The 15,634-nt window shown below is 39.7% G+C and overlaps 1 protein-coding gene across 1 annotated transcript in view; it reads left to right on the top strand.

Annotated features, from left to right (window-relative positions):
- The window catches only part of RBL1 (RB transcriptional corepressor like 1), a gene marked incomplete at its 3' end in the record, with an annotated part of 71,099 nt that overhangs the window by 16,268 nt on the left and 39,197 nt on the right, over positions 1 to 15,634 (top strand). The window contains exons 8-11 of the mRNA XM_003787800.3: positions 186 to 372; positions 1,193 to 1,359; positions 10,983 to 11,095; positions 11,284 to 11,387. Coding sequence (XP_003787848.1) covers positions 186 to 372; positions 1,193 to 1,359; positions 10,983 to 11,095; positions 11,284 to 11,387 — 571 coding nt within the window. The remainder of the gene's footprint in view (positions 1 to 185; positions 373 to 1,192; positions 1,360 to 10,982; positions 11,096 to 11,283; positions 11,388 to 15,634) is intronic.

Genomic DNA, 15,634 nt, shown 5'->3' with positions numbered 1-15,634 from the left:
TGATGCCATGGCACTCTACTGAGGGCAACATAGTGAGACTCTGTTTAAAAACAAACAAACAAACAAAAAACCTAGAAAGTCCTTAGCTTTTCTAAGCTGTGGCCTCTAGATCTATTTTTAAGTCAAGATAAATTCATTGTGTTATTTAGTACTATTCTGTCAGCTTAAAATAATTCTCTTTGCAGCAAAGCAGTGAACAAAGAGTATGAAGAGTATGTTTTAACTGTTGGTGATTTTGACGAAAGGATCTTTTTGGGAGCAGATGCAGAAGAAGAAATTGGAACCCCTCAAAAGTTCACTGGTGATACCACATTAGGGAAGCTAGCAACTCAGGCTAATGTGGAGTATAACCTTCAACAACACTTTGAAAAAGTAATATAACTCAGCCTGGCCTCAGTGTTGAATAATCTTTTTCTCTTTCTATGTGATTCTACTAACAGCAGAAGCATCTTTCCTGTTAAATTTTGAGTTTCTTCTCCTAATTCATATTTCCTATGAAAGCCTAAAAAGGTAATTTGTAAAACGATTTCATTTAGTATTTACACTTCATTTCTTGCTATTATTCATATTTTTTATACATTTTCTCAGTGTGTGTGGGTTTATTAGTAAATGTATGTATCTTTTGACATAAAGAGGAATTTTTGCTTTCTTACTATTCTTTCTTTGCTTCAACTTAGCCTCTGGGAGATTGCTTTAAAAATGTAGTTTGCTTTCCTACCCATGGTACAAACTATATGCCCTTCTCTAACTTCAGCTATATAACTGTAGATTTGATTGTTATTGGCCAAAGCTTAATTTTTTATTTATATGTAAAATAGGTTGGAGGATGAGGTCTAATGGAAAATTCACTAGTCTCAAAGGTAGAAATCCTAAGTTCTAATCCAAACACTCCCATTATCTTTGTTAGGTTAAACAAGTTTTTTAACTTCTCTGTGCTGCTTTCCTCATGTGTAAAATTAAAATATGTATGTTATATATATTTCAAATGAGTTTCGTGATGATAAAATGAGATTAGAGGTAGAGAGTGCTTTAAAAAAGTATTATGCAAGGATAAGGATGTTATTAGACTAGCATTGCTAAAAATTCCATGGATATTCATCAAGTATGAATAGAGAAGATGATATATATGCTGAATTAAATATATAAGGGGGAAGATGACTTTTTAATCTTGAAGATTTTTCTTTTCTAACAGAAAAGATCGTTTGCACCTTCTACTCCACTGACAGGACGGCGTTATTTACGAGAAAAAGAAGCAGTCATTACTCCTGTTGCATCAGCCACTCAAAGTGTAAGCCGGTTACAGAGTATTGTGGCTGGGTTGAAAAATGCACCAAGTGAACAACTTATAAATATTTTTGAGTATGTACAATACTGTTATTTTTCTAAATGTCTTTTAAAATTGGATTCCACATTCTATTCTATTTTTAGTATATTCAAAATTCTTGAGATGGAGGATATAAATCTGGCAAATTTTACTATATCAATTCAATCATAAAATATGTTGGCGTAAAACCAGATAGAAGTACCTATTAAATATTATACAGGATGTCCATAAAGTTCTTGTGCAATTTAAAATAGTATGCAATTTATTCATTTTTTCTTATTAAGTAAGTTTATTTCAGGTTAATGTGAGGGTACAAGCAACCGGGTCAAAATATTTGATTTTGTGGGCAGTGCCTGTGGCTCAGTGAGTAGGGTACCAGTCCCATATATCAAGGGTGGTAGGTTCAAACCCAGCCCCAGCCAAACTGCAACAAAAAAAATAGCCAGGCGTTGTGGTGGGCGCCTGTAGTCCCAGCTACTCTGGAGGCTAAAGCAAGAGAATTGCCTAAGCCCAGGAGTTGGAGGTTGCTGTGAGCTGTGACACCACAGCACTGTACCAAGGGCAAAGTGAGACTCTGTCTCAAAAAAAAAAAAAAAAATTGATTTTGTTAGGGAGAGTTTGTCTTGTGATTATGTCCCCCACACAAAAGATGTGCCAACCCCCCCAATCCTGTGCCCATTCTAGTATGCAATTTAAAATTACAAATTTTATGGACACCCTATATATATAATGGCCAGGTACAGTGGCATGCACTTGTAGTCCCAGATGTTTTTTCATTTAGCATCTTGCCCTGTCATCCTGGCTGGAGTACAGTGGTGTAGTCATAGTTCACTACATTCTCAAATTCCTGTCCTCCAGGGATCCTCCTGCTTCAGCCTCCCAAGTAGCTAGGACTATAGGCATATGGCCCTATGTCTGGCTTTTGTTTTTTTTCCTTAGGAAATATGGTCTCACTATATTTCCTAGGCTGAGAAACTGCTCTTAATTTTTTTTCTGCTGGGCCTGTTTCTCATGCCTGTAATCTCAGCAATTGGGAGTCCGAGGCAGGTGAATTGCCTGAGCTCATAGGTTCGAGACCAGTCTGAGCCAAAGCATGACCAGTGTCTAAAAATAGCTAGGTGTTGTGGCGGGTGCCTATAGTCCCAGCTACTTGAGAAGTTGAGGCAAGAGAGTTGCTTGAGCCTAGGAGTCTGAGGTTACTGTGAGTTATGATGCCATAACATTCTACCAAGGGTGACAAAGTGAAAATCTGCCTAAAAAAAAAAAAAATTTATCTAGGCCTGGGGTAGTGATTCATGCTTATATAAATTCTAGCACCCTGAGAGGCCAAGGCAGGAGGCTCACTTGAGTTCAGGAGTTTGAGACCCCCATCTCTATTAAAAATAGAAAAATTAGCTGAGTGTCATGGCTGAGGCCTATAGTCCTAGGGACTGGGGAGATTGGGGAAGGGGAATGGCTTGAGCCTAGGAGTTTGAGGTTGCTGTGAAGTAAGCTGAGGCCATGGCATGCTATCCTAGGTGACAGAGTGAAACTCTCTCAAAACAAAAACAAATGTATATCAGATACAGGACTGATTCCATATTGGTACTATAGCCATAAAATGGAATTTCATTCCTTTTTTTTTTTTAAACAAAAGGAGGCATGTTTCCTGGTTAAAGATGGTAGAATGAAGCCAGATCAGAGAAATTTTTTCCTAATACCTTATGAAATAAGAGAATAGAAAGAACCAAGTCATCTTCCCAAGATAAATTTGAATAGCACTTCAAGTGGCATGGTATGAAAAGAAACCCATTGAGACAAGGTTTTTTATAACCAGAATCAAAAGGATACCCTCCTAGCATGGTTAGGCATGACTCTCAACCTGATAAAGTTGCCAGGGAACAACTGGCCAAAGAAATTGGTGTTCCAGAGTCTAAAATTCAGTTGATTTAAAAACTACAGAGTAAGACAACAGACACAACTAGAGTCAGAATGCTCCTTAAGAAAAGATGTAACCCAGAAGCACAACCAGCCTCAGTGTTGGTGTCAGGAATGCATACCAAAGAAGCCAGATCGACCTGGCAGCCATCACAGAAAATCAGAAAAGCAAACAGGTTCAAGCCTTTGAAAGGTACCCATTCCCTAATATTACTACCAGGAGGAAACTGGCTAAACAAATACACCTTCAGGAATCAAGAATTCAGGTGTGGTTTCAGAACCATAGATCTCTCTGTCATAAGCAGAGCACAAGGGAGCTCATGCCTTTCTCAATAGATGCTCCAAACAGGACACCAGATCAGACTATTGAGCAGCACCAAATTGACCTTTCCTCTCTCCTAGACAGGTCTCATCTGGGTCCCAAGGTTGACTTATCTTACGTTGTACAGTGATGGGATAAGATCTGCCAGGCTCTGATTGAGGAATGGGACCCCCTCAAAGGTACACATTGAGATGGACTTGTGGCAGCAGCAGGCACAACTGATAAGCCATTTCATCCACTCATCCAACCGCATCAGCAGTGTAGAAACCTCAAGCCTTTAGGTCAACTGTCGTTCACAGATTTTCAGTAAAAGGCACAAACCTTTTCCGAGTCCTGAATTACAGGAAGAGAACTCTCCAGGGCCCCACACACCCTCAGTGAGGGAGGTTTTCAGCACCAATGCTGCAAGGCTCACCAGAGGCTAAGCTCTAAGAGGAGGAAAGTACCCTGTTCCAGACCTCCTTTCTTTTTTGTTTTGTTTTAAGACAGTCTCACTGTGTTGCCCTTGGTAGAGTACCATGACATCACAGCTCACAGCAACCGCAAACTCTTGGCCTTAAGCAATTCTCTTGCCTCAGCCTCCCCAGTAGCTGGGACTACGGGTGCCTACCACAACGTCTGGCTCTTTTGTTGTTTTTGCAGTTGTCATTGTTGTTTAGCAGGCCCGGGCCTGGCTCAAACCTGCCAGCCTCAGTGTATGTGGCCAGTGCCCTAACTGTTTAGCTATGGGTGCCTAGCCCAGACTTCCTCTCTTTTGATGGAGATAAAAGATGAACAACAGGAAACCCTGTCCTGGAGCAAGACTAATGCAGGGGTAAAGATAAATTACTTGGGGGTTTTTGCACTGTCTGTGGGCAGTGGTTATCTTCTATACCCATTTCCTGGATTCAAAGTCCCACACTGCCTCAGGAAGCACCAAGAGCACTAGGCAGTGGACACATCCGCTGAATCCTTCTAAACAAAAGTATTTTCCTGGTAAATATGACCTTCTACCTATAATCACCACGTCCTCTACAGTCTGAGAAATTCACCAATTCTAACCCAACTGAGGCAAGGAAAACAGGTCTATGAGACACACAGATTATTTATTCCTTTGTTGATGTGTAGAAAATGAAGAAAGAAGGAATACTGTATTACTTGGTGATATGAGCTTTCCCCTACAATTTCTGAAGGTTTGAATTCAGAACTAGAAACTACCTCAACATCCATAAACAAGGGTATGATTAAATGGGATGAGGATATATCCATAATACTGAGTATTCTTATAAATGTAGATAATGTATTTTTTCCCTATGACCATTTAAAATCTATAAAAAGGTACAGAAAAACCATAACACCAGCTCGGCGCCTGTGGCTCAAGCGGCTAAGGCGCCAGCCACATACACCTAAGGTGGTGGGTTCGAATCCCCAGCCCGGGCCCGCCAAACAACAATGACGGCTGCAACCAAAAAATGGCCGGGCATTGTCCGGGCGCCTGTAGTCCCAGCTACTTGGGAGGCTGAGGCAGGAGACCCCGCTTGAGCCCAGGAGTTGGAGGTTGCTGTGAGCTGTGATGCCATGGCACTCTACCCAGGGGGATAGCTTGAGGCTCCGTCTCAAAAAAAAAAAAAACCATAACACCATGCAATCACTGAACATAGTCTAATGATGTTAACATTTCCACATTTTTGGATTTCTCATACAGATTTACATGTGTATGTGTGTTGTCATAAAATTCCTCAGTTTGTTATAAATAAAGTATATATTAACTAGAAAAAAAAAGAATAGGAAGAACCAGCAAAATATTTATTAGCAGCAACCAAACAAGGACAGGGACATGATTTCATGCTATAAATTTCCAAAGTAAAAGTCAAGGAAGGAAATGGATGATTTGGGTACCCACCTGCAAAAGGCAGTATTGGGGAAAGAGAAATGTTGACAGAATCTTGAGAGTGTTCATTAATACTTCAGATTTGAAGAGAAACAAATAGGGTGAGTAGACAGGTAGATAAAAAGTCATAGAAGCCTCCCCAAGTGAAAGTCCCTATGTACCACACCACCAGGACCCAGTAGAAATATTAACAACTGTCAGAGGCTCCCATTTTCCAACCTCCTTTGATGGTTTGGGAAGAGATCCTCATAAAACTAGATGTCCCTGACTAGGTATAGTGAACCCTAAAATGAGGACATTTAACCAAATCTCAGAAGAAAGAGCAAATCCCTAGTCCTTTAACAAAAGTTGAACAGAATACAGAAAAGTGGACAGAACAATCCCTTGCCTTAGAAATACCTCAGAAGATAAGCATGTTGCTGATAAGGTAGTAAGACTGTTAGGAAGATTTGCCTTCTGTACCATTTAAGTAATAGGTCTGAACTGAACTTGTTTAAGTATGCATAATTCAAAAAGATTTAACAAGGCCACCATAAAAACATTTTATAGCAACAAGAAAAGGAAGGAAAGGAGTATAGAAATCAAAGGTGCAAAAAAAAAGGCCTAGGCACAAATAAATAGAAAGACATCAATGTTGATGACTGGAAGACTTAATATTATTAAAATGTCCATACCATACTGTTGATCACAAAGATGATCAATAGATTTGATACAATTCCTATCAAAATCCCAATGTCAGTTCAGCTCCCACCGCACAGTGGTTATAGCACCAGCCACATGCACTGAGGCTGACGGATTCAAACCTGGCCCAGGCCAGCTAAACAACAATGACAACTGCAACAGCAGCAACAGAAAAAATAAATAAATTGACGTTGTGGCAGGTACCTGTAGTCCCGGTTACTTGGGAGGCTGAGGCAAGAAAATTGCTTAAGCCCAAGAGTTTGAGGTTGCTGTGAGCTGTGACATCACAGCACTCTACTAAGGGCTACATAGTGAGACCCTGTCTCAAAAAAAAAAAAAATCCCAATGTCATCTTTTGCAGACATAAAAAGAACCTAAAATTCATATGTACTCTCAAAGGACCCTGAATAGTCAAAGCTGTCTTGAGAAAGGACAAAGCTGGATGCTTCAGACTTTTCTATTTATTTATTTTTTTTGAGACAGAGTCTCACTTTGTCACTCTTGGTAGAGTGCTCTGACATCATAGAGCGACCTCAAATTCTTGAGTTCAAGTAATCTTCTTGCCTCAGTTTTTCATTTTTAGTAGAGATGGATCTTGCTCTTACTCAGACTGGTGTCAAACTCATGAGCTTAAGCAATCCACCCACCTCGGCCTCACAGAGTGCTAGGATAACAGGCATGAGCCACTGCACCTGGCCAGACTTTTTGATTTTGAAACCAATTACAAAGCTACAGCAATCACAATGGTATGATATTGACCTAAAGACAGACCTATGGGACCAATGGAACACAGCAGACAGCCCAGAAATAAACCGTCACATATATGGTTATGTGACCTGTGACAAGAGATCACAGATATATAGTTTGCACCAAAACTGTATAATGGGGAAAGGATAGCCTTTTTAGTAGATACCCATGCAAAAGAATGAAGATAGACTTTTATCTTAAATGATATTCAAAAATTAACTCAGAATTCATTAAAGATCTAACATAAGACCTGAACCTATAAAATTCCTAGAAGAAAACATGAGGGGAATGTTTGATTACATGGGGATAAGCAATGATTTCTTGACTATGATGCCAAAAACATAGGTAAAAAAGGAAAAATAGATAAAAAACTTTTACATAGCAAGGAAAACCAGAGTAAAAAGGTAATCTATAGGATGGGAGAAATAATTACAGTCCATGTATCAAATCGGGTTCATATCCAAAACATATAAAGAACTACAACTCAATAACAAAAACCAAATAATTCAATTAAAAATGTATGAAGGGGCTCAGCGCCTGTAGCTCAGCACCTAGGGCACCAGCCACATACACTGGACCTGGTAGGTTTGAATCCATCCCAGGCCAGCCAAACAACAATGACAACTACAACCAGAAAAAAAAAAATAGACAGGCTCTTTTAGTCCCAGCTACTTGGGAGGCTGAGGCAAAAGAATCACTTAAGCCCAAGAGTTTGAGGTTGCTGTGAGCTGTGACACAACAGCACTCTAAGGAGGGTGACATAATGAGACTCTCAAAAAAAAAAAAATATCTGAAGGATTGAGTAAACATTTCTCCAAAGGAGATAAACAAATTGCTAAAAAGCATTTGAAAATTGTTCAACATCACTAACCAGGAAAATGAAAATCAAAACCACAGTGAAGCTTTTCTGTCTTTTCTGTGTGGCTCACTCTGGCCCCCACACCCTCTAGACCCAGCTTCTGTATCCCTGGTGGGCATGGCATCCTGACATCTCCATGTCTATGGCCCTTAGTCTGAGGGAGCCCTCTTTTACCTCCTATTCTTCTACCTTGAGCTGTAACAGAGATGGTGAAAGTGTGATGACACCTGTGAAGATGCTTTTCTGTGCGAAAGTTGATGTCAGTTGTGTTAGAGTTGTCATTACCTGTGCATGTGAGTGCGATTATTATTCTAGGTGGAATTGCTGGGCACCTGTGACCATAGTCCCTGTGTACTTTAGTTCTTATGCCATTTAAGGATCATTTGAAGGAGCACAAATCCAGATTTCTGTTCGAAAATTGTCTATTGATGATTCTGATGAGATCAAGAAAGAACCAGTATTAAAACTTACGGTATTGAGGATCAGTGACATGGAAGAAAATCTCAGAGGATATTGGAGCTATTTTAAGAAATGTCCCATAAGGATGGGTGCAATGGCTCATGCCTGTAATCCTAGCACGCTGGAAGGCCGAGACAGGTGGATTGTTTGGGCTCAGGAGTTCAAGACCAGCCTGAACAAGAGTGAGACCCAGTCTCTAATAAAAATAGAAAAAGCGGCTCGGCGCCTATAGCTCAACCAGCTAAGGCGCCAGCCACATACACCTAAGGTGGCGGGTTCGAATCCCCAGCCCGGACCCGCCAAAAACAACAATGACGCTGCAACCAAAAAATAGCTGGGCGTTGTGGCAGGCGCCTGTGGTCCCAGCTACTTGGGAGGCGAAGGCAAGAGACTTGCTTGAGCCCAGGAGTTGGAGGTTGCTGTGAGCTGTAATGCCACGGCACTCTACCCAGGGGGACAGCTTGAGGCTCTGTCTCAAAAAAAAAAAAAAAATAGAAAAAGCTAGCTGGGCATAGTGACACATACCTGTAGTCCCAGCTACTTGGGAGGTTGAGGCAAGAGGATTGCTCAAGTCCAAGAGTTTAAAGTTGTTATGGGCTATGCTGCTGTGGCACTCTAGCCAGAATGATACAGTGAGACTTTGTCTCAAAAAAAAGAAATGTCACATCACCAGAGCTCTTGATTGCACAACAGTCAATATTCTGTGTAAACTCACAGACATCCTGAAAATGAAGACTTTTAATTAACCTATTCCACTCATCTTTTTCTTTTTTTAAATTTTCATATTTTTGTAGAGATACAGATCTCACTCTGTAGCTCAGGCTAGAGTATAGTGGTGCTACCATATTTCATGGCAGTCTCAAACTCCCTGGCCAAGAATTTGAGGTCCTCTTGCCTCAGCCTCCTAAGTAGCTGGGACTATAGCTGCCTGCCACCATGCCTGACTAATTTAAAAAATTGTTTTTATAGAGACAGGTCTCACTGTCTTTTTTTTTTTATATATGTGAAAGAGACAAACATGATAATCTATTTAAAGTCCAAAAGAATTTTTTCAATAAGTACGAAATTAAAATTGTAGGTGATAAGAAAAAATTAATTTAAAAAACTCACAGGCAATGCTTGTGGGCAAAGGAGTAGGACGCCAGCCCCATATACTGGAGGTGGTGGGTTCAAACCCAATCCTGGCCAAAAACTGCAAAAAAAAAAAAAAACTTCACAGGAAAGCTGCTTATACCTGTAATCTCAACACTTTGGGAGGCCAAGGCAGGAGGATCTCTTAAGCCCAGGAGTTTGAGATTATAGTAAGCTATGATCATTCCACTGTATTTTAGCCTGGGCAATCGAGTGAGACTCTGTCTCTAAAGAAAGAAAAAAAATTGGTAATTAAAGAACCACAATGAGATAACACCTAACATCTGTTAGAATGGCCACTACTCCCCCCTCCCCAAAATAACCCAAATTGCAAGTGTTGGTGAGGATATGGAAAAATTTGAACTCTTAACACTTAGAATTGTAAAATGATACTGCCACTATGTAAAACAGTATAGAGTTTCTCAAAAAGTTAAAAATATGATTACCGTATGACTCAGCAACACCACTTCTGGGTATATTTTCAGAAGAATTGAAAGCTAATTAGCCAAGTGTGTTGGAACATGCCTGTAGTCCCAGCGACTCAGGAGGCTGCAGTGAACTATGATCATGCCACTACACACCATCCTGGGCAACAGGAGCAAGACCTTATCTTGCTTTAAAAAACAAAAAAAGAAGAAACCTTACATTATTCTAAGTGAAATAAGCCAATCACAAAAAGACAAGTACTGGATGATTCCATGATTCCACTGAGGTATATAAAATAGTCAAACTCACAGAAACAAATTATTTTGCATATATAACAAAATTAATTTTTATTATATGTAATTTTGTATATTGTATAAAAAATTTACATATATAAAACTTTGATCACATATATAGGTTTATAACTAAAAATAGAATTTTAGTGACTGTCCCAGCTACTAGAAAGGCTGAGTGGGGAGTATTACCTGAGCCCGGAAGTTGGAGGTTGCAGTAAGCTATGAAGACCACTGCACTCTTGCCAAGGTGACAGAGTGAAACCCTGTATCTTAAAAACTTTGACTGCTGGCTCGGCGCCTATAGCTCAACCGGCTAAGGTGCCAGCCACGTACACCTAAGGTGGCAGGTTCGAATCCCCAGCCCCGACCCGCCAAACAACAATGATGGCTGCAACCAAAAAATAGCCGGGCGTTGTGGCGGGCGCCTGTGGTCCCAGCTACTTGGGAGGCGGAGGCAGGAGACTCGCTTGAGCCCAGGAGTTGGAGGTTGCTGTGAGCTGTAATGCCATGGCACTCTGCCCAGGGGGATAGCTTGAGGCCCTGTCTCAAAAAAAAAAAAAAAAAACAAACTTTGACTGCTATAAACCAAACTAACTTTTTTTTTTTTTTTGAGCCAGAGTCTCACTATGTCGATGTTGGTAGAGTGCGTGGCGTCACGGCTCAGAGCAACTTCAAACTCTTGGTCTTATGCGATTCTCTTGCTCAGACTCCCAAGTAGCTGGGACTACAGGTGCTCACCACAGCCCTCCGGCTATTTGGCTATTTTTTGTTGTTGTTGTAGTTGTCATTGTTTGGCAGGCCCCAGGCCATGTTCGAACCTGCCAGCCCCTGTGTTATGTGGCTGGCACCTTAGCCACTGAGCTACAGACACTGAGCCCCAAACTAATTTTTGAAATAAAGAATGTTGGCACTCATGTTTTTCCTGGTAATTAGGTTTCTCTTGTATTTTATAGATCTTGTATACGTAATCCATTGGAAAACATTATGAAAATCGTGAAAGGAATAGGAGAGACTTTCTGCCAACACTACACTCAGTCAACAGATGAACAGCCAGGATCTCACATAGGTAAGAAACAAAAACAAAAATTGACACAATATCAAAGGTTGTTAGATTGTCCCCCAAAATGTACAAATTCAAGTTTTTCCTTGCCTATTTTCATATGTGTCAGATTTAAGAGTATATAATTTTTGTTCTTCAGTTCTTAATAACTAAAACCGATGAGCTCATTTCCCCCCCTGTATTTTTCCCTGTAGATTTTGCTGTAAACAGACTAAAGCTGGCAGAAATTTTGTATTATAAAATATTGGAGACTGTAATGGTTCAGGAAACTCGAAGACTCCATGGAATGGACATGTCAGTAAGTAAATCCACTCTCCCAGCCATTGGCAAAAGTTCAAAAGTCCTAGCCTGGAAGCAGTGTTCTGAGATGCTCTGCAGGGCATTGTAGAGGTTAGCAGTTTATGGCAAAGTAGGCCAGAAAGACATTTTAATTGACCTTGGCACATGTGGGACTGGCCATGTCTAGGTAGAAATGTGAAATATGCAAAATTCATCTTTGGTACATAATGTCCTTTCACTCTAGATCTTCCAGGGAGAGTGATAATGAATCTACCCAACTATTAAGCCAACTAATAATTAAGATTGTTTCCTCCCAGGGTTTTGAAATATAAAATAGTGGGAATTTTTTTTTAAATTGTGTCATGTTCTTTGACTATTTGACCAGTCTAACCTCTCTCTTCTTTTTTTTTTTAGGGGGGGACAGTGTCACTATGTTGCCCTCCATAGAGTAGTGTGACATCACAGCTCATAGCAACCTCAAACTCTTGGGTTTAGGTGATTCTCTTGCCTGAGCCTCCCAAGTAGCTGGGACTACAGGCACCCACCACAACACCCAGCTCCTTTTTTGTTGCAGTTGTCATTATTTAGCTGGCCCAGGCCGAGCTCAAACCCACCAGCCTCAGTGCATAACCACTGTGCTGTAGGTGCTGAGCCTAGTCATTCTTTTCAGTAAGCTAAATAAAAGAATTTTTCTACAAGTCAAACTTATCATATGATCTTTCTGGTTTCCTCCTCCTCTTTCTTCCTGCTGCAGTCAGTCACTGTGGGAGTCTTCTGACCTTCTATTTCAACAGGAACAGGTTGAGGCCTAAGAATGTTATATAACTATTATAATAGAATTTCTGTTTTCACTTGGAAATTTTTTTCATATCTCTTCTGTTTGTTCCCCTCTTTTTCTTATCTTCTTTTTTTTGATTTTGCATCTTCTTAGTAGTTTACCCCCATTGTCTTGATGGAACATACACTCCCATGGCTTCTGAGGAAAGAAGTAAATTTTTTAACTTTTTATTTTAAAATAATTATAAGTTCACAGGGAGTTGAAAAAGTAGTACAAAGAAGTTCCAGGTACCCTTTACCTGGTTTCCCCTAGTGGTTACAATTTATAATATTATAACTAGGAAATTGACATTGCAACATTATGTATCCATCTATCCAATTGTATTACATGTGTAGATTAGGTAACCACCACCAAATGTAAGATACAGAATTGTTCTGTAACCACAAAGATCTTCCTGATGCTGCCCCAGTGTAGTCCATACTTAATTTCCCTCAGCCACTGCTATTTTCCATTTTTATACTTTAATAACACAATCTGTATGAATTCAGTTTTTAAAATTTGTATTGAGATTATTTTATGTCCTAAGATATGGTTTATCTTGGTAGATATTCTGTGGACACTTGAAAACACTGTATACAGTAAATCCTTACTTAATTTTGTCAGTAGGTTCTTGGAAACTGTGTCTTAAGGCAAAAGGGTATATAAGAAAACAAATTTTATCATAGGTAATTGATATAAACAGGAGTTAAGTTCTTATGGGATATATCTGGTTACAGAAACATCATCAAACTTGTAAATTAAGACCTAAACATTTTTAATGTTAAACATGGAAATAAATGAGCTATGCATACATTTAAGAAATTTTAATTAAAAACACATAAGGTAATTATTTACCCAATTATTCCAGTTCAGGGTCACAGGTGGCCAGAGTCTGTGCTGGCAGCTCAGGGCACAAAGCGGGAACCAACTCTGGATAGTACACCATTCCATCACAGGGTATACTCATATACCCACTCTAATCCTGGGACAAGTTAGACTTGTCAATTAACTTGATGTACACATCTTTAGGATATGAGAAGAAGCTGTAGTTTATGCAGTTCTCTTTCCTTAGTAACCTCGCAAGTAGCTGGGACTACAGATGTCCGCCACAACACAGAGAAAAAACACATGCCATGGGTAGAATGTACAAATTCCATATAAACTTTGGCCTCCACTGGAATTGATATTTTTCATTGTTATAGCAGAATGAACATGAATGAAACAATATTGACGGTCTGCTGTTGTTGGATGGAATGTTCTATAAATATCAGTTGTATCTTGGTTGATGATTTATTTAGTTCTTTGATATCCTTGCTGATTTTCTGTCTAGTTCCATCAGTTGTTGTAAGAAGGATATTCAGATATCTGGATTTAATTATCGATTTGGCCTTTTATTTTTCAGTTCTATCAGATTGGTCCTTCACATACATATTTTGAACCTCTGCTGTTTAGTGCATGCACATTTAGGATTACTTACTGTTTTCTTGGTGAATTGATACTTTTATCATAAAGTATTCTTCTGGTTCTGGTACTTCTGTTTGCTCTTGAAATCTACCTAATGTTTATTTGTAGCCACTCCTTCTTTTGATTAATGTTTGCATGATGCATCTTTTTATACTATGCCCTTTTACTTTGAAGAGTGTTTCTTATGGACAGCATATACTTGGGTTGTGCGGTATTTTTAAACACTTGCAAACCAATAGGAGGAGATTAGGGATATGTGAAAGAAAACAATTCCTAACCCCCACCACCACATTTGTATGCGTCTGCTCTGCTAATGTCTCTTTTTTTTTATTGGAGACAGAGTCTCACTTTGTTGCCCTCGGTAGAGTGCATGGTGTCACAGCTTACAGCAACCTCAAACTCTTGGACTCAAGCGATTCTCTTGCCTCAGCAACCCAAGTAGCTGGAACTACAGGCACCTGCCACAACACCTGGCTATTTTTTAGAGATGGGGGTCTCGTTCTTGCTCAAGCTGGTCTTGAACTTATGAGCTCAGGCAGTGTCTACCTACTTCAGCCTCCCAAGTGCTGGGATTACAAACTGCTTATCTCTTTTTGTATTTTTCTTTTCAAAAAATTTATTTTCGGCTCGGCGCCTGTGGCTCAAGTGGCTAAGGTGCCAGCCACATACACCTAAGGTGGCAGGTTCGAATCCAGCCTGGGCCCACCAAACAACAATGACAACTGCAACCAAAAAATAGCCAGGCGTTGTGGCAGGTGCCTGTGGTTCCAGCTACTTGGGAGGCTGATGCAGGAGACTCTCTTGAGCCCAGGAGTTGGAGGTTGCTGTGAGCTGTGATGCTATAGCACTCTACCCAGGGGGATAGCTTGAGGCTCTGTCTCAAAAAAAAAGTTCAATGGTATTCTAATTCCCCGTTATTGGTATGTGACCTATTTTTTCTTTCTGGGATTTGTTAATATCTTCCTTTTATCAGTATTGTTTCTACAGAGTTTAGGAATCCTACAGATGATATATCTTCTGAAATTACCTACTTATTTTCTTCTCTTATTTTTCATTTCTCTATTCCATTTGTTCTATTTTTAAGGATATTTAGCTTTTCATCATCTAATCCTAATGAATTTTTAATTTTAGTAATATTTTCTTTCCTATCTCTTATTCTCTAAAGTTATTAATTTAGATTTCTTTGAAATTTTCTTCTGTTGCCACCTTTTTCTCTTTGTCTCTTCTGAATTTTTTTAATTCTATTTTTTTATTTTAATTTTTTTGCAGTTTTTGGCCAGGGCTGGGTTTGAACCTGCCACCTCCGGCATATGGGACCTGTGCCCTACCCTTTTGAGCCACAGGCGCCACCCCTAATTCTATTTATTTATTATAAAAATTATTTTAGACTCAGTGCCCATACTTAGTGGTCAGGGCTCTGGCCACATGCATTGTAGTTGGTGGATTCAAACCTGGCCTGGGTCTGCTAAATAACAGCAAACAAACAAACAAATAGCCAGGCATTGAAGCAGACACCTATAGTCCCAGCTACTTGGGAGGCTGAGGCAAGAAAGTTGTTTGAGCTCAAGAATTTGAGATTGCTGTGAGCTGTGATGCCATGGCGTTCTACGAGGGCACGATAGTGAGACTCTCAAAAAAAATTATTTTAGAGATGGGGTATCTTTCTATGTTGTCCACACTGGTCTCAAAATCGTAGGCTCAATTGACCCTCCTACCTCATCCTTCCAAGTAGCTGGGACTATAGCACGTGTCAGCACAATCAGGTTTTCTGTTTGTTCTGACCTATGTTTTCAGTTTAAACTTTTTCCCAAATGTCTAATAATTCTTGGTTGTCTACTTATATTTGAATAAGGTGCTAAAATCTTGTTTCAAAGCTCTGTGTGCAAGAGTAGGGATAAAAGTCCAGTGAGGCATGTACACACCCCTATTATGAAACTAATTTAAACCTTTTTATATGAAAGCTATAACCAAATAGCCTAAGAATA

This window comes from Otolemur garnettii, unplaced genomic scaffold (genome assembly GCF_000181295.1).
Source record: "Otolemur garnettii isolate 467f Iridium unplaced genomic scaffold, OtoGar3 scaffold00023, whole genome shotgun sequence".
NCBI lineage: Eukaryota > Metazoa > Chordata > Mammalia > Primates > Galagidae > Otolemur > Otolemur garnettii.
The sequence above is the reverse complement of the archived record's forward strand: the minus strand, read 5'-3'. Positions and strand labels throughout refer to the sequence as shown.